This window comes from Furipterus horrens, unplaced genomic scaffold (assembly GCF_987537825.1).
Source record: "Furipterus horrens unplaced genomic scaffold, mFurHor1.1.pri manual_scaffold_11, whole genome shotgun sequence".
NCBI lineage: Eukaryota > Metazoa > Chordata > Mammalia > Chiroptera > Furipteridae > Furipterus > Furipterus horrens.
In genome coordinates, this window is record NW_028327181.1 from 2,860,089 (window position 1) to 2,884,685 (window position 24,597).

Below are 24,597 nucleotides of genomic sequence, written 5' to 3' on the forward strand. Positions count from 1 at the left end.
TGTGTTTTCTGGTCAACGCCACACTGTGTGGATCACTGTAGCTTTACAGTAAGTCTTGAAGTCGGGTCACATCAGGCCTGACTTTGTTTTTCTCCTTCAACATTGTGCTGGCTTTTTTTACACAGCACAGAGGACAGAGCCTGGATTTGGACCCAGCGCTGGGTCACTCTAACGCGTGGATAATCCATCCAGGAAGGGCTCTTCAGGTATCATCAAATATTTGCTTTCGGGTTTGCACAAACAGTAACCTACTTCAGCTTTATTCTGTCCCTTGCTTTTACCCAGTGTATTTAGAAGGGCATCCCATACCGTTATGTAGCTTTGCCTGTAGATAGGTCCATGGATTTGCTTCCACCGCTACAGGGTATTCCGTTGAGCAGTGCTCTGTGATAATTTGGCCAGTTCCCTATGGAAGGATATGTAGGTTATTTCCAGACTTTTGCTGCTATAGTAACTATCCACAAGCCAATATGTTTGCTCCCCACTGGGGTTTTAAAAAAAAAGTACGTTTAAAAACAACGAACTTTGCCAAGTCCCCCTTGAAGGAGGCTGTCCCATGCGACCAGCAGAGGCTGTTTTAGATGAGAGAGCACTTTGAGCCTCTGACCGTGGATGAGGGATGTGGAGGTATCTTGCCCCACCTGCTGCCTGTCTGGCCTTGACCTTCCTGCTCCTAAAAGGCCAGGCAAGCCCCCACCTCAGAGCCTTTCAACTTGCAGTCCCCTTCGCCTGGAATGCTCTTCCCCCAGACCTCCCCAGGGCTCACCCCTTCTCACCGGCCCCCTTTCTCAGAGGGCCATTCCCAGGTGAAGGAGCCCATGGCCCCTCCCATTGCCGCACACAGTTTTATTTCTTTTCCAGTACTTTCCTGCACCAGAGACCATCCTATGTATTTATTTGTTGACTTTCTGTCCCCCGCTTCCACAGGACGGGAGTTTCCTGTCTCTTTTTCACATGCAGCTGTATCCCAAGCACCCGGCAACTAGCACCCAGCGCTCAGTACCTAGTGCTGCCTCCCCTCTCCCGATCCCCGCTACTCTGCTCTATTTTTCTCCATAAAATGTATCCCCTTCTAGCACATATAATTGGCTTATTTATTATGTTATTTATTATGCGTATCACCTGAGTCCCTCACTAGAATGTCAGTTCCGGAAGAGCAGGGGTCTTGTTTTGTTCACTGTTCTATCTCAAACGCTTAAAATAGTGCAGGGCACATAGTAGGTGCTGGGAAAGTATCTGTTGAATGGATGGACGGACGGACAGACGGACTGATGGATCATAACACCCACCCTCCAAAGAAAAAGGCCCCTTAAAGAACAGGGCCTCTGGCAGGTGAGGCCGTTTCCGAGCGCGCGGGGGCGGGGCTCGCCGCAGGTGGGCGGGCCGCTCTCTGGCCCCGCCCCCGGGGGCCCCGCCCCGCCCCGCCGGTCAGCCGGCCCGTTGGCTCCGACCTTGCCGCGGCGCAGCCGGGGCGGGAGGCGGGAGGAGCGGAGCGAGCGCAGCGCCGGGCGCAGTCTCCAATGAGCGACGCGGGGCCTGCGCCCCTTCCTCACGGCTTACCTGGTGCCAGGTAAGGCAGCAGTGAGAGCGCGGCGCCCGGGACCCCCGACCCGGTGCCAAGCGAGGCGCAGGCGGGGGGCGTCTGGGTGCCCCTGTCCCCGGGGTGGAGCAGGCATCTCCGCTGCAGGGGGGAGCTCCCTGAGAGCCGCCCCGGCCCCCGCTTCTGTACCCGCGCGCTCACGGCCGCAGGTCCCCGCCACCGGCTCCTGCAGCATCCCTTCCTCGCCCGCAGGGTGAATGTTGCATTTTTTTAACCCCTCGGGCGCTGCCGCCTCTTAGAAAATGGTGGGGATGCCTTTGGGAGAGGATCCTGGGAGGGCTCTGCACCGGGATCGGCCGGGCTCGTCCTCGGAGGGCTCCCCCGCACCCGCGCCCCGCCACCCTCTAGCGGAGCCGGCCGCACATTCTGAGCGCCTGGCGGCCTCCTGGGCCTGCCGACCTTGGCAGCCCCTTCCTCCGTCTGCCCCGCCGGCCGGGGCGCTGCGCTGCCCGCGCTCCTGCGTTCCCCTGGCAGTGGGGCCTGTGGGTTCCAGGCCCTCCCTGGCTTCTGTGTCTCTGTTAAAACAGGGTGCTCCCTCCCCACACCTGCCCTCCGCCCACTGTCGCACCCCTGGAGAAGGCTGGCCTTTATTTCCTTCTTCAGGTGGGACAGGTGCCAGGTGACAAGAGCAGGATTGCAGGGAGGCCGCGGTACCTCCGCACTGTGCCCCACCTAGAGCTACGAGGTACCCGGGACGACTTTTAAGTCCCAGCTCAGCAAGGGTAGGAGTCAGGATGGAACAAGGTGCACCCAGCCCGGTCCTGCCCATGTGTCTGGAGACCCCACGGTGACGCCACCCCACACACCTGGCCTCAGCCCCCCAGTGTTCACTGAGCAGCGAGTGGGCCTTTCCACCAGAGGGCAATGAGTCACCGCATGGGGTGAAAAGTTCACCAGGTGACGGATGACCTGACCGCTTGGGCCACGCACATCCTTGGGGACCCTTTTCCTTGGGCAAGGGCCCACCCAGAGAGTGAAGTGTTGGGGTTCTGTCCCGCCTTGGCCTCATCTCTGCATGTCTGTCCCCCAAGTGTAAAATGGGGGTGATAGCTGTGAGAGCCGCCCGCCCTGGGGTGGTGGCACCGATTGACTGAGAGGTGCCAGGCACTGAGCCCACGCACTTGCACTTAGTAACACTCCTTACACGGTAACTGTCTGAGCTGAACGGTAGTTGTTATTTATTATCTCCTGGCTGTTCCAGACTTGCCCTGTGAGCTCTGACGGCTGCAGGTGCCCCAACCACCGTTTCTTCTACTCAGAAGAAAAGCCTTTGACGGACCCCCGCAAGGATGGGGTCCCTTGCTAATCCTGTGTTTGGGGTCAAAGCGAGTTGCCCCTGCTTCCTGGGTCATGCTAGGCCCTGGGTTGTGTCTGCTCTGACCCCTGGCCACCACCTTGTCCTTGTCCCTTGGATGAGCACATCACCCATATGCTCACGATCTGCCCTCCAGCCTCACCTGGCTGGGTCCTCCAGGTCAGGCAGAAGGAGAAGGGACATGCCCCCAAGCAGCCCTGCGGTTCCCCTCTGCCCCTCATCACGGTCTCGGCTGGGAGTCATGTCTCCTCCACCCTGCTGCTCAGTAACCTGAAAAATAACTGGGCAGCCTGTCCCCACCGAGGGCTGTAACCTGACCTGAGTTGGATTCTGCTCTATCAGAGCCTGGAGTAGGAAGACTCAGCACTTGGGAGCTGGGGACCCTGCTGCTCCTCCCATTCTGCCTCCAGCTTGCGGGGTGACCCTAGACAAGCCTCACTCCTCCCTGCCTGGACCTCCGTTTCCCCATCTGTAAAACATGGCTCAGAGAGCCTGTGAAGCTGGCGTGCAGCATGTTTACTTCTGTGAGATAAACAACCGGGCCTCCCGGGCGGGCGGCTGTCCAATGGGGCTGACCTGACCCAAAGCGCAGGGGTGTCAGAAGGAAGTCCCCCAGTGACCGGGAGTGGGGGCAGGGAGAGCTGGCCAAGCCCCTGGGCTGGTCTCTGACAGATCTGCCTCCTGTCCTACTTCGGAACCCCAGCCCCTTTCTGGGGGCTGAGGGACTCCCTGTGCCCACCGAGAGGGGGGCCGAGCAGCCGGCCGGCAGTGGCTTGGCCAGGAGGCCTGGCACAGCACCAGACCGAGAGCGTCACTCCCTCGGCTCCGACTCGCGCTCACCCACACACCGGCTCCCCGGGCCTCTGCATTGCAGCAGGCAGGAGCTGAACTGGTAGCCCGGCGAGGGCTGGGGGGCAGAGCAAGGGCTGGCAGGGGGTGTCTGTCCCCTGCCCCCACATCTGCTTCCTCCCCTGTCCTTGGTCCCACTTAGCCCTGGCTTCCCTTGGAGGGGCAGCTGCTGGCAAGGCAACTGCCTTCCCTGGGATGGGCTTGAGTCTCCCTGAAGTGCTGGGGTACAGACAAGGCCAGGCTTGGGGACCATCACAGCCCAGGGTCCTCTCTGCACCTCAGGGCCCTCCTCAGCATCATCAGGAGAGGCTGTTTCAAAGGAGCAAGAATTTAGAGCTGAGAGCACAGATTTTGGAACTCTCTGGCCTGGGTTCACATCAAGCTCTGCCACTTCTTAGCTGTGTGACCTCAGGCAGGTCACTTAACCTCTCTGTGCCTCAGTATTCTCAACCAGAAAATGGGGGTGACAATAGAACCTTCCTCAAGGGATTCTTGTGCGTGTTAACACATGTACACCGTGTAGAGCAGTGCCAGGCTCATGTCACCTTCAGTAAGTGTCAGCCGTGGTCCCCGTCCCTGTTGCCGTGGTCCTTATTGTCATAGTTGGCTGACCCCCTCTGGCATAGACACTACTTTCCTTGGACCGGCCTCTGGGTTAGCCCTTGTTCTGTTGACCAGCGTGTTCGCTTAGCAGTTTAGAGCCCAGACGCTGGGGCTCGATGGTTCTGGGTCCGCATCCCAGCTGTGTGATCTCAGGCCAGTTAGTAACTTCTCTGAGCCTCCTTTTCTCCACCTGCCAAACAGGGGTGGTGAGAATACACATCTCGGAGGAGCCGGGATGATTCATTAAAACGAGCAAGCCCGCCTGAAGCACAAGGCGGTGCAAAGGGCCGTCTCCAAGTGGGGGCTGTGTTACCCGACCGTGTGTATGGACCGGGCGCCTGCCGTGTGCCCGGCTGGAGAGTCGGGTGCTGGGACCCTTCCTATACAGGCTCAGGGCCTGGCCCGGGCCGTTGTTGGTGGCGTGACACCGGGGCACATGCTTTTGCCCCTCTGTGCCTCAGTTTCCCCAACTGTAAATGGGGACGTGGTGACACTGGCCCCGTGGCATTTTGTAGGGTTTCTGTCACTGGTTGGGGCACCAGAGCTGTGGGGGATGAGCTCTCAGGCTGGCCCCCCCCTTCCCAGGTCCGACTCAGTCACCCCTCCTGTTGCCCCATGCCTCACCCCTCTCCTTGGAGACGCCAGAGCTGCGTCCACTTTGTGAATGAGACGAGAAAGACCCCAGGAGGAAAGGACGAAACCAGGTCAAGAGGCAGCCTTCAGAGGCACGTCCCAGCCCGGCCCCATGTCCCACGGTGCCCTGCACCCCCTCGCGTCTCCCAGGCCCTGGCTGAGTCCCGAGAGGCTCAATAGCAAATATCAAGCTCCAGAAAACCAAAAGGGCCTAGGGCTGGGGGTGAGGGCCAACCTGGGCTGGAAGAAAAGGTTCTGGAAACTTCCAGGCACATGTGAAAGTCCCCGGGTGGCTAGGGCCTGCGGCCACCAAGGTGAAGGTTTATTTGGGGAAGAGAGAGGTGAGCAAATGTTCACTAAGTCCCCACTGTATGTGGTGATGCCAACCAGCAGAATTATCACGTGCCAGGCGCTGAGCCAGAACCGAGGCTCATGCTGCTGTTTCCCCAGTGAAGAAGCAGGTTCGGAGAAACTACCGACAGTATTAGTCGTAAGAACAGCGACCATTTTATCGCACTCTTCGCTTATTTCAACTTCGTCTGCGAAGTCCTCCAGGCCCCTGCCCCTCAGCTCTCCGACCCTGTGGGGCCTCCCCGTCCCCCTCAAGCACATCAGCGCAGCCCTGCCTCAGGGTGCCGGCACTGTCCCTTCCACCCACCCAAGATGTTTTTCCCTCAGCATCCGCACGGCGGACGCCCTCGCCTCTTCCGATTTTGCCCATGTTACCTTCACAGCACAGTCCTCCCCGGCTGACACCCCTGCTGAAGATCACCCTCACCTCCCCGCATGGCCCTCTGTCCCCTACGCCACTCCCCCCCGCCCCCCCAGCCCTTGTCTCTGACATACTGTATCACTCACTTACTGTGTATTATCGAAGTCCAGCATCACTGTCTCATCTGCACAAGAGCAGGGATCTGTGTTATTTGTGTTCATTGTTCAATCCCCAGTGCAAGGGACAGTCTGGCCCGCGAGGGTGCTCCATAAATAGTCCTTGAATGACTGGAATCTTCCCAGCACCCCTGTGAAGTCAGTTCTCTTTCGTTGCCATTTTACAGATGAGGAAACCGAGGCTCAGAGGTACCGAGTGACTTGCTCAAGGCCACACAGCCAGCCAGTGGCAAACCGGAGCCCCTCGCCCCGCAGGCAATGGCGTGGCCCCTGTGAGCCGGAGCCTGCCTCCCTCCCCCGCCCCCCGCCGTGCCTGCCCACCGCCAGCCAGCAGGATGCAGCTGTGGAAGGCCGTGGTCGTGACCCTGGCCTTCATGAGCACAGACGTCAGCGTGACCTCAGCCATCTACGTCCTCAGCCACCTCGACCGCAGCCTGCTGGAGGACATCCGCCACTTCAACGTCTTCGACTCGGTGCTGGACCTCTGGGCGGCCTGCCTGTACCGCAGCTGCCTGCTGCTGGGCGCCACGATCGGCGTGGCCAAGAACCGCGCGCTGGGGCCGCGGCGGCTGCGGGCCTCGCGGACGGCCATCGCCCTCGTGTGCCTGCTCGCGGGCATCTACACCGTGGTGAAGCTGCTGCTCTTCTCCGAGGTCCGCCGGCCGGTGCGGGACCCGTGGTTCTGGGCCCTCTTCGTGTGGACCTACGTCTCGCTCACGGCCTCCTTCCTGCTCTGGTGGCTGCTGTCCACGGTGCGGCCGAGCGCCAAGGCCCTGGAGCGGGGGGCCGGCGCCGAGGCGGAGGCCCTCCCTGGGGAGCACCAGCCGCGGGCTGAGCAGGCGTCGGGGCCCACGCTGCAGAAGCTGCTGTCCTACACCAAGCCCGACGTGGCCTTCCTCGTGGCGGCCTCCTTCTTCCTCATCATCGCGGCTCTGGGTGAGTGAGCACCCGCGGGACCTGGGGGCACCCGGGAGACCCGCTGTTTGGGGCGATCACCACTTCTTCCCTCTTGAATTCCAGCCTTTACTTACACGGTTCAAACATCAAACTGTCCCTAACTCCGCCTCTGACTGCCCTGACCCCCCGAGCTAACTAGAGGAAAAGAGCCCAGAAACTTCCACGTGGGCAGGAAACGGCTTCGATTCATTTCTCGTATATGTTTTCAGTTTTTTTTTTTGTTTGTTTTTAATCACTGTATGGTTGTCTCTCACTCGCGTCCCCAACTGGGGACCTGACATGCAACATAATAATGTGCCCTGACTGGGAATCGAACCCGCGACACTTGGCTCGTAGGCCGACGCTCAATCCACTGAGCCACAGCAGCCGGGGCTTTCAGTGTATCTCTATGCGGCTCCAAACACATAAGAACACGTTCCTTGCCCCGTCTCTTACACTCTAGTTGGTGTCTTGCTTTTTTTACTTAACAGTGTATTCTGGAATTTTCCCAATCAGTACCTTGTCCTTTTATTGGCGGCATAATATTCCACTTCCTGGAGGCGGGGGCTCTGAGTCCAAGCATTTTTTGGTAACGAGGCAGGGTAGGCTAGAGACCATTCGAGCGTGTCATCTGTGGTAAGATTGAGTGTGGTTTCGTGAGATGTTCCTTTCAGTTTCATGTGCCCGTGTGATGACAAATGTATTACTGGGGGTCCAAATAGTCTGAAAGTGCCACTTTAGCCATGTGGGTGGGCCGGTGACGTTGCAGGGAGGCACGCCACAGGTTCTGGGGACGTCAAGGCCTGGGTCCAAGCCCAGCCCTGTCCCTTCTCCGGCTTGTGACCAGCCACAGCAGTCCAATGGGGCAGGGCGCCGTTGGCCGCCGGGAGGACTTGGACCGTTATCCCGGATGAGACGGGAGCCGCTGGGCTGTTTGGAGCTGAGAGACGACACGGTCTGACTCTGGTTCACAGACTCTGCTGTCCGCTGGGCGGAGAAGAGACTGAGGGAGTGAGGGCGGGAGCGGGGGCCAGGAGTCGCCCCTGAGGGAGGCCAGCCAGGCCAGGCCGGCCACTTGGACCAGGCAGGGCCGTAGAGGCCGTAACAGTGGTCGGATTCTGGAAGTGGTTTGAGGGTGGAGCTGGCAGGGTTTGCTGACGGAAGGGAGGGTTTCACGTGGTTTTTGTGCAGATTGGACAGGAGGGTCTGCTCAGCACAGCGCCGTGCCCCGGAAGGGCCAGTCAACGCGTCACGGTTGTCACTGGCACTCACTGGTGCTTGCTGGGGTCAGAGTGCTGCTGGAGCTCGTGATGACCGTTTCTCTCCTGCGGGTAAACTGATGCAGAACTCCAGCTCCGGTGGAGACTCTGTCTGGCTCAGGACCGCGGGGACTGAGGCCCTCTAGGCTGCCACCTTCCGGTCCCTGTGCCGGCGCCAGCAGAGGGCACCAGAACCCCACAGAAGGCCTCGCTGTCCCAGCTGCGCCAGTCCCGTAGGGCGCCCGCGCGCTGTTTGTGCCCTGGCCGTGACTGAGCGCCTCCTGTGTGCCCAGCCCCAGCCAGGCCGTGGCCTGGGGGAAGAGCTGCAGGGAAAACCGGGGACCCAGCCTGGGGTGATGACATTCCGTTCTGTGTCCGTCATTTCCATAAGATGACAGTGGGCATTCCGGACTTTGGGGAGGGAGGGGGCAAGAAGAGACCCCTCCATACTGGAAGCTGGTTTGGGGCGAGTCCTGGCCCTTCCTCTTAGTTGCTGTGTGGCCTCTGGCAAGTTACTCAGCCCCTCCGAGTCCCCCAGTCCACCTCTGTGAAATGGGGGTGACATCGCCTCTCGACCCGCTCTCCCCACCCCCGCCCAGGATTGTTGTGAAGATGTAATACAACAAATGGGCAAGAAATAATACAGCAAACCATGAAGTGCTCCCCCAAGGGGCGTGGGTGGTGGTTCCCAGCATGCTCCGAACCAGAAGGAAGTGAACTTTGGCGTCCATCAGCTTGGGCAAGCATCATCGTCATGGCGGCTTCTTGGCTCCCTGCTCCCCTGCTATGACATGGGATGCCAACCCACTTCCAAGCCTGTGTCTGTGCTGAGGGCATGAAATGCCTCCCGGGCTCTGTGGCCCCGTGTCCCTGTGACTCCGTGGCTCCACAGCTCTGTGGTTCCGTGGCTCGGCTCCATGGCTCCATGGCTCTGTGTCTCCGGCTCCGTGGCTCCGCAGCTCCGGCTCCGTGGCTCAGGGCCTGGTAGCCATTGTTAATACTGACGCAGTCGGTACAGACTGAAGAGCCATGCTTCCTGTGTCCCTCTTTGAAAAGTGGGGGGCATTTAGCAGTACAGGGGCCCCCACCCTGACTCCACTGTGATGAGGAGTTCGCTGGTGGGATGTGGGCTTCCGGGGGCTCGGGAAGAAGCGTACTGGCTCCCCTGGCTGCAGACGTCCTCTGAGCCCCCCATCTCCCGGCAGGAGAGACTTTCCTCCCCTACTACACCGGCCGGGCCATCGACAGCATCGTCATCCAGAAGAGCATGGAGCAGTTCAGCACAGCTGTCATTGTCATGTGTCTGCTGGCCCTTGGCAGGTAGCTGGCTCACAACCTCACGCCCACCCCCAGGCCGACAGCGGGGGACTGAGGTCAGGGGCAGCTCCTAAGGGGAAAATGAGCCCCAGAGGCCCAAGAAGTGCCCCTCAGCTGGTCACCATAGTAACCAACAACCAGACTGACTCAGCACAGATGTCACGCCCCCCTCCAGGGCTCCCCCTCCCTGCAGCCTCCCTGGCTGTTTTCCAAGTTGGGAACAAGGGCCAGCCTTGTCTGCTTTTCTGCAGGGAGCAGGGCCTGGCTGGCAAAGTTGGGTTTCTTGCCACCAGTAAATACAGCCCCTTCTTGGCTCTCGCCTTGGGGGCTCCAGCTGGGGACTGAGCCCTGGGAGTGGGATCAGGGTTGGGGTCCTGCCTCGTCTCCGCCCTGCGAGTGGCCCAGGCCTGCCCGCGGCGGGAGGGGCAGCGGGGTGGGTCTTCGGCTGTCGGAAGGACGTCGTGCCATGTGTAACATCTCTTATCTGCAATTAGCTCGTTTGCCGCAGGTATTCGGGGCGGCATTTTTACCCTCATATTTGCCAGACTGAACATTCGCCTCCGAAACTGTCTCTTCCGCTCACTGGTGTCTCAGGAGACAAGCTTCTTTGACGAGAATCGCACAGGTTGGTCCTCCCGGGGCCTCGGCTAACCTGGGGCTGGGCTCTGCCTGGGTGGGCTTGCCTCACGCTGAGAAAATGGGCGGGCACGTTTGTGGTCTCAGCCCTGCTGGCTTTTCTCACCGCCCAGCTCAGCATGGACTCGTCCCAGGAGGCGGGCTCTGGCCTCTGGATGGCCTGAGCCCTGGGGAGCTGGCCGAGGTTTTGGTGTGAGCTGTGGCCACTGCAGGACCCTGGCCAGGCTGCCCGAGGTCCCTGCAGCGGCCAAGGCCTTGCTTCTCACTGCCTGCTGGGAACCACAAGGGCCAGGACTGCCCACGCCTGTGGCCTAAGGGGCCCAGATCCTAGGGGGTGAACGGGGCGGGGGAGCAGGGCAGAGCAGGGCAGGCCCCGGCTAAGACCCCAGGCTCTGAGACAGACCGGCCTCACTCACAACCTCCGGGCCTCAGTTTTCTCATCTCTGGCGTGGGAGCCGTGGTAGTAGGCATCCCGTGGGCTTGGGAAGCCCTTAGCTCAGTGCCCGGCGACTGGTAAAAGGGTCTCAGCCCAGATTGTTATTTCTGTATGAGGGAAGAGGGGAGCCACCCCCTGCCAGGGTTTGGTTCCAGCTCAGTCACAGACAACCTGCACGGCACCGAGTCCTAAGCCTGTCCTCTGTGCTGTGGGACCCAATGTCACAAGGGCTGGTGGCAAGCACTGGGCTCAGAGAAGCCTCAAGGGGACATCCACTCTTCTTCCCTCCCCAACCCCCAGAAGGTGGGGGCGGCCTGGGCTCTCAATGCCTCTTAGTGCCCCCCGCCCCTGCCCACAGTGGCCCCGTCGCCGCAGCGGGAGCTGAGCTGCCTGTGTTCCAGGGGACCTCATCTCCCGCCTCACCTCGGACACCACCATGGTCAGCGACCTGGTCTCCCAGAACATCAACATCTTCCTGCGGAACATGGTCAAGGTCACGGGCGTAGTGGTCTTCATGTTCAGCCTCTCGTGGCAGCTGTCCTTGGTCACCTTCATGGGCTTCCCCATCATCATGATGGTGTCCAACATCTATGGCAAGTACTACAAGGTAGGCTCGCCTGTCCCCGCCTGTCCCCTGCTGGGCCCTGTGACTCCTCAGAAGGGACTCAGGCCCTGGGGGCCTAGTGAAGGACTTGTCAGCCAATAAATATTTATTGAGCACCAAGGTATATCAGTGAAACAGATAAGGCTCCTGTGTTCAGGGAGCATGTATTCTAGTAAGAGAGACAGAGGATAAATCATCCCCATCATAATAAATAAAGAGAATAAATAATAATGCATCACGTGGTAAAAGAGGTAAGTGCTAAGGAGAATAATGAAGTGAGAAGGAGAGAGATTGGGGGCAGTTGTGGCTTTCAGTGGCCCTTTCTGAGGAGGTGGCGTTTGGGTGGAGAGCTGGGGCAGCACGTTGCGTTCCAGCGGGGGACTCAGGCAGGGCACAGGCCCTGGGGTGGGCACGTGCGCTTGAGGGGCCTCGGTGTGGCTGGTGCAGCGGGTGAGGGGACAGGAAAGGACATGAGGGCAGGGAGGTGACGGGCCAGAGGGCACAGGCCCCTGGGAGCACTTCGGTTTCGCTCTGCGTGATGTTTGCTCTCTTTCCGTAGAGCGTGTGTTCGTGGGGTTGGGGCCACGGTGCGGCTACTGGCAGGCTGGGCCTGTGCGCCCGGCCCCCCCTGAGCCCCGCAGCGCCAGGCTGGTTGGGAAATGGCAGGGGCCCCTGCCCGGGCCGGAAGGGCGGGCTCCTCCTGAGGCCAGCTCCAATGCCTCCATTCCCCGCAAGCCACAGGTCGCTTTCTGGCAGTGCCCCCCCTCCCCAGGGGGCCATGCTGGGTCAGGGGCCTCCCTGTTTTCCTCCCTGAGTGCAAACAGTAAATACTCCCGTTGGAGCTGGAGCCAGCTCCCTTCCTGCGCTCCGCACCCGCCCTTCCTGCCTTCCTGCCTGCCCAGCCCCTGGGGCTGGCAGGAAACCCGGTGGCTCCCCTGGGCCCCGCCTCTGTGCACACCTCGGGCCCGCCTCAAGTTCAGCCTCTAGTCCAATCAGGCGGGACCTCCTTCCCATACCTGGAAGTGTTGAATGGACCCACCCAGTCATGGCCACAAGCGACACACTGCTCACCCCCAGGCGTGACTTGGGGCACAGCCGGGTCCCCAGGTACTGGGCACACTGCGCGCTTACAGTGGCTGGCGTGACTCAAAGGTCATGGGACAGGCTCATGCGTGATCCAGGCCTGGCCTCTCGGGCACCTCCCAGGCTGGTTTGCGAGCATTGGTGCAGGGAGTTCTGCCAAGTCTGGACATCGCTGCCCAAGGCGCGCTTCCGGAGCTCTGGCGGAGAGCCGCCCGGGGGTCCGACCCTTGGAACCACGTCTCAGCCGTCCCCAGGGACGCGCGCACAATCCGGGCAGACTTGATAGCCTGTGCCCTCCGCCGCCTTCTAGAGCTCGGCTGGGAGTCCCGGGGTCTCTGCGCCGACCCTCCGGCTCCCACGTGGTTTAACGTGTGGCTGATGTCCATGGCGCCCTCCTTCCCAGGGGGTGGTCCTGGTGCAACGTGCAACCTGAATGACCGTCTGGGGTCACTGCATTTACGTCAGCGCAGCAGCAGGCAGGAGGCTTCTTTTCCGAAAGGATCACCAAAAACCACATGGGTCACGCATAGCCTCCTCTGAGTACTGGAGAGGAGTTAGCTGTCAGCCCCCTGTCCCGCGGGAGCTCACTCCCAGCACCCAGCTGAGGTCTGTCCTCGAAGTCCAGCTGGTCAAGCTGGAAGGAGAGCGGGGAGAATGGGATCTGGGTCTCATCCTTTTGTCCCTGGAATGCCCTGCATGGAGGGTGCCATCTAAGGGTAGAACAGCCCAGAGAGGCCTGGGGGCTCAGGTAGATAACGAGGCTGCCAGTTTTGGGGTCTCCTCCTCACCCCTGCTCCTGCCCGTAGAGGCTCTCCAAGGAGGTCCAGAATGCCCTGGCCAGGGCCAGCAACACGGCCGAGGAGACCATCAGTGCCATGAAGACCGTCCGCAGCTTCGCCAACGAGGAGGCGGAGGCGGAGGTGTACTCGCAGAAGCTGCAGCAGGTGTACAAGCTGAACAGGAAGGAGGCGGCTGCCTGCACGTACTACGTCTGGGGCAGTGGGGTACGTGCGCCTGGCCCCGGGCGGACCAGCCACAGCGGGGTGGGACACGGAGATGGGGGTCCCGTGCTCCTGGACATGAGCTGGGTCCATGCACATGGGTGTCAGGCTGGTCGCCCTTGACTTGACTCTGTCCCAGCTCTCCGCTGGTGACGGAGAAGCTTCCTGGGAAAGAATGCAGCCTCCCGGTGAACATCTCCATGGGGTTGCTGCTTTCTCAGCTGGGGAAACACCCTGCCAAGGGGGGAGTCCCCCCGAGGCCACTGGACAGAGGGGAGGCAAGGGTGCCTGGATACCCCTTCTTTGTGGCAGCTGGTTGGGTGAGGAGACCTCACTGCCCCGTTCTGCTTGGCTCGCTGTGTGACCTCAGCCAGTGGACTCGGCCTCTCTGATCCGTGCTCTTCCCAATGAGAACGAGGACTTACGGCTCCCCCTTGGCCTAGCTGAGAGTTTGGGGTCTGACGTGTGTGCCGGGGCCTCACAAAGAAAGCCTTGTTCTCAGCCAGGCCCGCGGGCCCACTGCGGCTGGGGGACCTCTGCAGCGGGGGCGGGGTGAGGGGTGAGTGACAGCCGGCTGCCAGCCCGTGGAAGGGAGCCCGCTGCTGGCGGCCGCTTCTGGGTACAGCGAAGGGCCCGCAGCTGCCCTTGCCTGGCTGCAGCCTGGCGGGGGGCCAGGGGAGGTGAGCGCCAACGCCCGCTTCCCTCCGCGTCCAGCTCACGCTGCTGGTGGTCCAGGTCAGCATCCTCTACTACGGGGGCCACCTTGTCATCACCGGGCAGATGACCAGCGGCAACCTCATCTCCTTCATCATCTACGAGTTTGTCCTGGGAGATTGTATGGAGGTGAGGGGCTGGCCTGCGGGGCAGGGGTCCAGGGGAGAGAGAAGGGTGTGTGGGGAAGAGGGACCTAAACGGGGTGCTCCCGGGTCCTAGGGGTGCAGGGCTTCTTTCTGGAGTAGGCAGGGGTGAGAACATGATGATAAAACTGGCAAATCATAGCAACACAAGTCATTTCAGAAACTGCTCCTGAGACGGTGGGCATACAACACAACATACAGATGGCGTGTCATAGATCATGCACCCGAAACCTATGTAATTCTAGTGACCAATGCCACCCCAGTAATTGCAATTAAAAAATGCTCATAAGAGAGCCATGACATCCCGGATGTGCCCCCAAAAAGGAAAAAAAGGAGAGCCAGAAGAGGTCTCAGGGCTGCCCCCATTTCTCAGAAGAGGAAACAGAGCCCCAGGGACAGGAAGTGACCTGCCCTGCACCTTTGTGGGGGACCTGGGCTCAAAGCCAGGTGTGTCTGCTCGAAAGCGCAGCACCATGGGAAAAACAAGGGTCGTTTCAGGTTGTCTTCCTTTGGCTTTCCCACCAGCAGATCCTGAGGCAGAAAGCCGGGATGCTTATGCCCAGACCGGCAAACTCTCTGCTCTGCCCGTGCCAGGCCCTCAGCACAGAGACCAGGACTCAGTGTCCTCCGGTGGAAAGCTTAAGGATGGCGGGGGAGGGAGCACTGCTGCAGACAGCCCTTCCCATGAGCCGCCGTCACTCCTGTAGTGACACCGGACTCAGTCACCGGCTGTCTCTCTCTCGCTCTCTGAGGTCCATGGACCTGTTCTCGGGGGAGAATTATAAAAAAGACAGGATCAAAAAAAGGAAAAATGTTAGGCCCTTAGCAACAGGGATAATCTGACCCCATTTGCATAGCTTTTTAAATCTCCAAATTAGTAATGATTGTGTGCATGTGTTATTTTTTTTAAAGATTTTATTTATTTATTTTTAGAGGGGAAGGGAGAGAGAGAAACATCAATGTGTGGCTGCCTCTCATGTGCCCCCAACTGGGGACCTGACATGCAACCCAGGCCTGTGCCCTGACTGGGAATCGAACTGGTGACTTTTTGGTTCACAGGCCAGGGCTCAGTCCACTGAGCCACAGCAGCCAGGGTTGTGTGCATGTGTTTGTAAACACATAGGAAAAGGACTGGAAAGATACAGAACACAGATCACCATGGTCGGTTCTGGGATGAGGGGCCTGAGGGCAATTTCTGCTCTTTGTAGCAATCATGATGTCTTGACATTGAGGATGACAGTCATGGCCGCAGTATACCGAGGGCTTCCTTGGTGCTGAACACTGTCTTCATAGGACCGTGACACTGGTCACTTCATCAGCCTGGTCATAGCGCCTAAGGGCCTGAACTGGAGAGCCAGGCATGCCTGGGTTCGAGTCCTCGCCCTGCTACTTCCCCACTGTGTGACCTGGGGGAAGTTACTTGAGCTCTCTGTGCCTGTTGCCTCATCAGCAAAAAAGAAGACAATTCTCTAACACATCACCTGTATGTTGTATTGCGTGTTCACCACCTTATACCAGGCAGCGTAGCCAAAGCGCTCCACAAAACGCATCATCATCATCATTCCCGTTTGTATTGTCCATGTATATTTTTTTTAACCCAAGGAGAAGTGTAGTATAAACAAAGGCCCTTCTTTTCACTGAAATTTTCTAACGCTGGCAGCTGAAGGGGGAAGGCTTTGTTCCTGTTCTGCCACATTCTGGCGGGTTCATTTAGCTCCTCTGCACTTCCGTTTCCCCCTCTGGGGGGTGGTAACATCTGCTCTGCTGGGTGGCACTGAGCTTTAACTGCAGCGACCGCAAGGCGCTGGCTCCTGACGGGCCGGAATTTATTACTTCTGTCCTCATTTTTCATCAGTGTCATTAACCAGCGGGTGGGGGCCCCAGCAGCCTCCCACGGCCCCCCAGAGCTGGTGCTGCGTCCTTGCTCTCTCTGCACCCCTTCATTTCCTGGCACCGTGGGTGGGGCATGTCCCAGGAGCGGGGGTGTTGGTGGGACAGGAACATATCTCCTTCCCCACAGTCCGTGGGCTCTGTCTATAGTGGCCTGATGCAAGGCGTGGGGGCCGCCGAGAAGGTGTTTGAGTTCATTGACCGGCAGCCAACCATGGTGCATGACGGGAACTTGGCCCCTGACCACGTGGAGGGCCGCGTGGACTTTGAGAATGTGACCTTCACCTACCACACTCGGCCCCACACCAAAGTCCTACAGGTGAGAGAGGGCTCAAGGCCTGTCCAAATCATCCTTTCCTTCATCCCGTCCCTCATGCCTCCCACACGCCAGGCCACAGCAGTACAGCTGGGAATACGCAAGGCAGAGTCCCTGCGAGCATGCTGTTTGGGCTGTAGTTGGGGAAAACTGATTATTGACAGAAGGGTGGTGTGATAGTCATCTGTAGGGATCTAACAGTCAAGGAGGGCTTCTTGGAGGAGGTAACATCTGAGCTGAAACTTAAACAAGGAGCAGGAGCCAATCAGGTGGCTCTCTGCCGAAAGATTATTCCAGGCAGAGGAAACAAGTATAAAAGTGCTGCCCGATCCTAGAAAGGACATTCCGGGAGCTAGCAGCACCCACCCATGACAGAGGCTCATGGGGTGGGCTGGGAAGGGCCAGAGCCTCTGAGCCAGTGACCCCACACTGACTGTGTCTGCATGTTCCTCGCAGAACGTCTCCTTCAGCGTGTCCCCAGGAAAGGTGACTGCGCTCGTGGGGCCCTCAGGCAGCGGGAAGAGTTCCTGCGTCAACATCCTGGAGAATTTCTACCCCCTGGAGGAGGGCCGCGTGCTGCTGGACGGGAAGCCCATCAGCACCTACGATCGCAAGTTCCTGCACCGCGTGGTGCGTGCTGGGCTTCGCTGCCCCCTCCGCCCCGTCGCCGCCCCAGCTTCTCTCGAGTGAGCCGCAGCACAGGCGCAGGGAGGAGCCTCAGGGACACGTGTGGTTCAAAGCACAGTCTCTGGCGTCACACCTCCCAGGTCCAGAAGTAGGGTGTTCTGGCTCTCCACCAGGCCCCCCCAAAGCAGCAGCTCTCCCAGCTTTGACGACCGTGGCCCTCGCTTTGCGCTCGCTTTACCGTCCCCGAGTGCTGCGTTCCGCCTGGGCGTGCACTCCGGGCTGGTGTTGCGACGGGGTATGCATCTGGGTCTTGCGTCTTCCCTTGGCTTTACTTGTGAGCCACCAGTCTGAGGCTGTGGTTGTAGTTCATTCATGGCCGTGGCTGGATGGTGACTCACCATGTACACGTGCCATCATGTACTTCTGCATTCCTGGCGTTTGCTGATGCCAGCAATTCTGACGTGCACAGTTGTCCCTGTTCCCTGGTGCACACAGACTTGTCCTCCCAGAGTGGACCCCTAGCCCCAGCGTTAGTAGTTACGACCACCGGGCTGGTTGTGCCACTGTGACTCCGCAGTGATGTCCCCTCTGCTGGTTAGAGGAGGCTCTTGTGACCGCACGGCCTTTGGCGATCGATCCTTTCAGAAAAGGGGTCGCCTGCCTGCTGCTGCGCTGATGTAAGCGCAGTGATGCCCGGATGGTCATTCAGGTTGCACACTGCACCGGGACCACCCACGGGGAAGGGGGTGCCGTGGACATGAGCCACACACATTAAATCACTTGGGAGCCCGAGCGTTGGCACAGAGACTCTGTCGAGAGCTCTGGGTGGTGGCAGAGGCCACAGGTTGTGAAATCTGCCCACAGAGGAGCACATGACCTGGGGTAGGTGGCCGGGAAGTGGTCTGGGGTGTGTGCGTCCCCAGCATTGTGTAAGCGCCCCGGGCAGCCAGGCTTTGCAACCGCTGACGTGCTCAGACACTCAATATTCTCAGACAGCGGGTGTTATCGGTGCTGAACTTCTGCGCGATGAGTGTGTAGAGGGAGCGCATTGTGGTCTCTGCATTTTCCCGGTGGCTCAAGACATTAAGTGCCCTTTCATACGGGTGTGTTCCCCACTTGGATGTTCTCCTTTGTGAACACCTGTTCTTTAATTTAAATTTAAGATTTTAATTTTCATGAACCCAAAACAGGAAATTGCGACTATCCGACCATGCTCCCCAGTATTCAGAAAGTTGTGTAATTAAGTCACGGGCGTTCCCTTCCGCCGCACCTTTTGGATTCCACCCCGCAGAAGTAACCAAGGCAGCAGTTTAGTAAATGTCCCTTTCAGCCTGTTCTCTATCCTTCTATACCTACCCACCATATAAAGACACAGATAGAGTTTTTCAAAGGAAAAATAGAGTCCTGCTCTGTGTGCGTGGCCATTGGATCGATGGCTGCACTGTGATTAACCAGTCCCCAACTAACGGACGACTAGGTGGTGGCGGTGACCTTGCTCTTTGCCGTGTTATAACACTGGGCTCCATGCTCTCGTTTCTGTAGGCCGCGTCCCGGAGCCTGGGACGACGGGACAAGGGCTCCTGAAAATTGTCGTCTTACAAGGGAGGGAGGAGTTTGTGGCCTGGGCTGTGTGGTCCCCTCCCGTGTCCTGGAATGAACAGACTCACAGAGCTACACCCACTTCTTTCTCTCTCTGTTCCAGGGCAGGGCAGACAGCGAGCTCTCTCGGAGGTCAGGGAACTGGGCTTAGCCCAGAGCGGCGAGTGTATCGGCTGTTGGTCAGGGAGGCCGAGGGGCAGGGAGCGCAGGCCGTGACCAGATTTCAGGCCTGAGAGCCCCTGGCGTCAGCGGGGCCTGGGGCTGGTGGCCCTCCGGGTGACAGCTGGCTGGCCGTGTTCCTGGCTTCTCACACCCCGCTCCTCCACCGCCTCCTCCGCAGATCTCCCTGGTGAGCCAGGAGCCCGTGCTGTTCGCGCGCTCCATCACAGACAACATCTCCTACGGCCTCCCGGCCGTGCCCTTCGAGGCGGTGGTGGAGGCCGCGCAGAAGGCCAACGCGCACGGCTTCATCATGGAGCTGCAGGACGGATACAACACAGGTACGCGCCGGGCCGGGCTCCTCCTGCGGGGGCGGGGCCGCCGGGCCCCCCTCGCCAGCGTGGCTCCCCACAGAGCGCTGAAAACCGGCGCACGGGCGCTGCTGTTCAGGGGGAACCCTCGGCGCGGGAACGGGACCACGTTCACATGAACCATTCACGTAGTACATTCACGACACTGCACAGCCGTCTCTGTCTGGTTCCAAAACGTTCTTATTCAAAAGTGATAAGTATGTATTACATTCATTCATTCACTCGTTGTATAGTAATCGTCATTGTCGGCAGCTGTCCGTCTCGAGAGACGATGGTGTAGCTTCTTAAGAGTCTATCTGCACCGCCGAGAATGGCTGTGCAGTCCGACTCGGGAGTGACACGGTATCTGTCTCCTCCCGTGTTGAATCGACATCTTGCGATGACGCTGGAGTGTCCTCTCCAGTGAAGCTGAAGCTACAGAGCCTGGGCAGGGTAATATGGAGGGTCTGCTGTTGCCCATGCAGCAGACCCCCCCTCTCTTCGCAGCTGAAGGGTCCAAGGGAAAGACGGAGTCGATACAGCTTGGCTTCAGGTGCGCCGCAGTATAGTAATACAATCATTCTAATTTAATAAAGTTAATAGAATAATGTATATTATATATAGTATTTAATATACTTCACATCATTACTCTTGCAAAGGTGCTATTCACATGTTTCAAACTAAAACTCTACCTAAAATGTTAGACAGTGAAAAGCTTTATTCCGGCCCCCTCTCCACCCCTAGTTTCCTCCTGCCCACGCCAAAGCTTCTTTTATTAGTTCCTTACATGTCCTTCCGGAGTTTCCTTATGCAAATATAAAGATATAATTTTATTTCCTCCCACCCTTGTCCAGAAAGGAAACAGCACCTTCTACTCTGCACCTGGCCTTTTAAACTTAACACAGTACCTTAGTGCCCGTCACCTTGGTGCCTAGAGAGCGGCCTTGTTCCTGGGTGTGTGTAGGGGTGTGTGGTGGGGGGGGGAATGCTTTTCCTGCCTCTGTGGACGTGGCTGTCTGATTTCTGTCCTTGCTGGTGTTTGGTGTGTCACGTTGGTTGACTTGCAGGTACTGAACTGTCCTCGCAGCCTGGAATGAAGGCCCCTGAATCGTGGCGTATGACCCTTGTGAATGTGGTTTGCTCATGTTCTGTTGGGAACTTTTGCAACTCTGTTCGGGAAATGGGCCCGTCGTTTTCCTTTGTTGCAGCATCTCTGTCTGGTTTTGGCACCGGGATAATGCTGGTGTCGTGGAACGAGGTCGGAAGCACAGCGTCCTCTTCAGTTTGGGAGAATTGTTTGAGAAGCTGGGTATTAGCGCTTCGTTAAATGCTGGGCGGAGCTCACCTGCAAAGGCGTCTGGTCCTGGCCTTTTGTTCGTTGGGAGTTTTTTTGGTGATTGCTTCGATTTTATTGCTAGAAATCTGTTCAGACTTTCTGTTTCTCCCTGGTTCAGTCTAGGAGGGCTGTCTGTTTCTAGAACTGTATCCATTTCTTCTAGGTGGTTTAATTTGTTGTCATATTAATTGTGTGTAGTGCCCTTTTTTAAATGCATTGTGTATTGGTTTCGGGTTGTTTGTAGTATTCTTTAATAATCCTTTGTATTTCTCTGATGTCAGCTGTGACTTCTTTCATTTCTGATTTTATTTATTTGGGTTCCCTCTTCTTTATAGGTCTGGCTAAGGATTGACCAATTTTGTTTATCTTCAAAGAACTAGTTCTTAGTTTCGTTGATCTTCTCTTTTTCTTTTCCTTTTTCTTTTTTTAGACTCTTGTTTTGTTTATTTCCACTCTGATCTTTACTGTTTCCTTCCTCCTACGTGCTTTGGATTTTGCGGTCTTTTTTTTTTTTTTTTTTTTTTAACAGCTACATAGCATTCCAGTGCACAAGTTTTATAATAACTTACTTAATAAATACTTCATTCGGTTTCCTATTGATGGGCCTCTGAGTGGTGTTTTGTCTTCGTTATTATTATTATCTTTGCAACAACGGAACTGTGAGTCATGCACAGTCTGGGCCTAGGTCGCTGTGCGTGGGAAGTTGATCTGTAGGGAGGGCTCACAGAGGCGGGTTTGCTGGCACTGGGTTGTGTGTTTGTAATTGGGACCCAGAGACGCGCACAGTGCAAACTGAGGGACACGGGGTGTGTGCCCTGCAGCCCATGACTGGGAGCCATAGGGGCCGCACCAGCTGCGCGTGTCCTGGGAGATGGGGGTGTACCTGTCTGCCCGCAGCCATACCAGCACAGAGTAGTATCAGACATTTGGGTTTTTACCAAACTAATGGGTAAAAATGGTCATCCTAATCTGGACGCCTCATACGAACAGGGAGGGAGAGCAACCTTCCGTGAGTGTTTGAACGTGGGTCATCCCAGCCAGCGGCGCCTTTGACCACACTTTTCCCGGACAGCGGGTCCCCTGGCAGCAGGGAGAGGGGGAAGGGGGCGTCTCGCCACCCCCAGGGCTGCCTGGCCTCTCCTCCCGCTCACTTGACCCTCTGCCACGCAGAGACGGGCGAGAAGGGCGCCCAGCTGTCGGGCGGCCAGAAGCAGCGGGTGGCCGTGGCACGCGCTCTGGTGCGGAACCCACCGGTCCTCATCCTGGACGAAGCCACCAGTGCCCTGGACGCAGAGAGCGAGTACCTGGTGAGTGGCGGGCGGCGGGGGCTGCTGGGGCGGGCTTGGGCGTGGCCGCGGCCGGCGTGGCGGCAGGGGTGGGGAGACGGGCGGCGAGGTAGTGGGGAGACGGGGCTGCAGGGTTTGCTAGGAGTTGGATTTGGGCCACAAGGGAGGATGAGGCGTGGAGGGTGGTGGTTTTCTTGGCGTGAGCTTTGGGACTGATGTGACCATTACCCAAGGCCAGGGTAAGAGGGTGGCGCAGGAAGCCCGGGAACCGACCAGGGGAGGGTCTGTCTGTCACTCACTGAGCCCGTCCCCTGCTGTCAGGCACGGAGCCCTGTCCCCATGGACAGAAGCCCAGGCTGCAGGTTGTGGGCAGGCCCTGGCTTTACCAGTGCGCAGCTGAGCTCAGAGAGGTTAAGCAGCCCTGGGAGGCGGCAGAGCTGGGACCCGAGCCCGGGTGGCTGAGCCCGCCCTCTGTCCCCGCAGATCCAGCAGGCCATCCACAGCCACCTGCAGAGGCGCACGGTGCTCATCATCGCGCACCGGCTGAGCACGGTGGAGCGGGCCCACCACATCGTCGTGCTGGATAAAGGCCGCGTGGTGCAGCAGGGGACCCACCAGCAGCTGCTGGCCCAGGGCGGCCTCTACGCCAGGCTGGTGCAGCGGCAGATGCTGGGGCTCGAGCCCGCCCTGGACCGCGCAGTTGGCCACAACGAGCCACCAGGCAACGGCTGCCACAGGGCCTGACCGTCGCCCCTGCCTCTCCCAGTGGGGCAGAGGCCCCGCACGCACCTGGCAGATGTGCCAGGGAGGCCAGCCCAGGCCCACAGCACGGAGGGCGATCGGCCACGCCCCACGTGTCCCTGCTTCCTGCATCTTGCCCTGGTTCCCCTCCTGTCCCCCGGGCCACACCGGCCCTGCTGCCATGAGCCACTCCCTCCAGTCTGGGCAGTGGGGACGCCGGGCGCCTCTCCGTCAGATCTCCCCAGGCTTCTCAGAGAAGGTAGCATCACCTTTTTACACTAAGATCTTACCACGTGCTTTACTGCTCGGTTTGATGGGCCCCAGTCAACTCCCAGATTTCAAAGACTTTTTTTCTAATTGGGAGTAATGGTGGGCAAGGTCACTGAGATGTTCTAGAAACTTCTGAGCCAGGAGTGAATGAGCCTTCCTAATAGACTAGAGGAGGTCAGGGGGAACTAGGCCTCTACCCTTTGCCCCTGGAGAGAAGGGACTTCCCTGTCCCCGAGTGAGGACACGGGGAAAGGATTTTCTGTCTCCCTCTTCCCAGCTTCATGAGTCAGGCCCAGGGTGGACAGGGAGATTGGAAGACACCTGTCTGTCTGTCCCCACCGCCCTGCCAAATCTAAGCCAGTCTCACTGTGAACCACTACAAACCTTAACTGGGGGAGTGAGGGGCTGGTCAGGTCTGGCGGAGCCTCGGGGTAACCCAGCCCAGCACCCAGCTTCGGCCCCTCCCCCTAAACCCCACTGGCTGGCAGTCCCCTCCCCCACCACCCCAGTCTGCTGTCCCGGGGCCCTTTGATGTTTGGGAGATGCAATCTCTTCCCTGATCGGTGGACAGGATGGCGGGAAAGTCCAGGGTCTGGCTTTGCAGGGAGGTTGCAAGATGTTGGGAAAACCTGGTCAATAAAGTGTACTACCTCTGACCCCTGACCTCTGACCTCTTTCTGGGCTATCTGCCTCATCACCTGGTTAGGTTTTTCCATCAGACCCAGCTCTCCTCCAGGCCCTGCCTGGGGTAGCTGTGGGGAGACTTGGAGTGGTCTCGGGCCTCCCCCAGTGTCTGGGGGTCCCTGGGCTGCCAGCTCTGGCATTCACGTCTGCTGTCTGTCTCCACGGGGCTGTGCCGGGTAACAGAGACCTGTCTCCTCTAAACCCCTGACACTCCTGCGCCTCCCAAGGAAGCTGAGATCCAGCAAATGCCACCTGCTCTTTTCCATGAGGCTCCCCACGCCCACACCAGCCAACGGAGCTGAGAACTGGTACGGAGCAGAACAACTCAATCAGATGGCTTCTTGGGGATTCTGCACACTTGCTGGGTTGTGCAGAAGTCGGGTCCCAGGAGGGGCTGGGCAGTGGCTTTTTACCAACTGGTAGAGAAGTATTTCAGTATTTTAACTACTGGTTCAGTCCCACTGAATAGACCAGCTCAATGTCAGCCACATACCCATTTCCCTGCCAGATGAACCGAGGCCTAAGACCCAGACTGTGGCCAGCTGGGTCCCCTGCTTCCCCTCAGGGGCTTGGACCTGCCTTGAGCATCTCATCTGTCGAGTGTATCAAATCCAAATACCTCGCCATGGCCACAGGCCCCTGTCTACCTTTCGGCCTCACATTTGATCCTCAGCTGCTTTGCTCCAGCCACACTGGCCTCCTTCCTTCTGGTCCTCAAGCAAGCTAAGCTCATTCGTGCCTCTGAACCTTCACACTGCTGTTCCTTCTGCCTCACACACTGTTCCCTCCACTCCATTTGTTACAGAAACAAGGAATCCAAAAATCCCCGGAGTTTGCGGCTGGGGGATGGGGAGAAGGAAGCAGCTTTCAGAATGCCTCCACACGCCTGAGGCTGGTGGCTGGTGTCTTTCATTACGCAAAATTGCTTGATGCTTCCAAGGCCTCAGGTGGATGGGAGGGGTCTTGAACCAGGTGATGGTATGGAAAGCACACAGAGCCTACGTGGGGTTCTGCCAATGGTCAGAACTGTTGGCAACACCCCCTGCGTCAGAGGACGCAGTCAGGGATATATAGGCAGCTGCGAACACTTTAGGGGGGCACGCTCTGGGGCTGTCTCCCTCGCTGGCGGGTGATCGCAGGGGTGCTCTGGAGAAGGAGAGGAGGTCCACGCGGTTTACAGAAAGAAGACAGTTTGCAAGGAGGCTGAGAATCCCAGCGGTTTTGTACTGAGAGCTGAAGGGCACCACAGCACAGAAAGGACCTCCCCAATCAGATTGAATGATTGGCAGCCGCTAGTAAAGCTGAACTGTGGGAAGTAGGGA

The 24,597-nt window shown here is 58.5% G+C and overlaps 1 protein-coding gene across 1 annotated transcript; it reads left to right on the forward strand.

Moving 5' to 3' along the window:
* The first annotated feature begins 1,472 nt into the window (after positions 1-1,472).
* On the forward strand, positions 1,473-23,247 carry ABCB9 (ATP binding cassette subfamily B member 9). Its single transcript, XM_090291544.1, has 12 exons — positions 1,473-1,570; positions 6,056-6,824; positions 9,289-9,403; positions 9,895-10,025; positions 10,874-11,079; positions 12,966-13,163; positions 13,875-14,003; positions 16,038-16,226; positions 16,680-16,853; positions 18,790-18,949; positions 21,465-21,601; positions 22,064-23,247. Exons 2-12 carry the CDS (start codon positions 6,224-6,226, stop codon positions 22,322-22,324), a joined length of 2,301 nt encoding a protein of 766 aa, XP_090147670.1. The 5' UTR covers positions 1,473-1,570; positions 6,056-6,223; the 3' UTR covers positions 22,325-23,247.
* Positions 23,248-24,597: the final 1,350 nt, after the last annotated feature.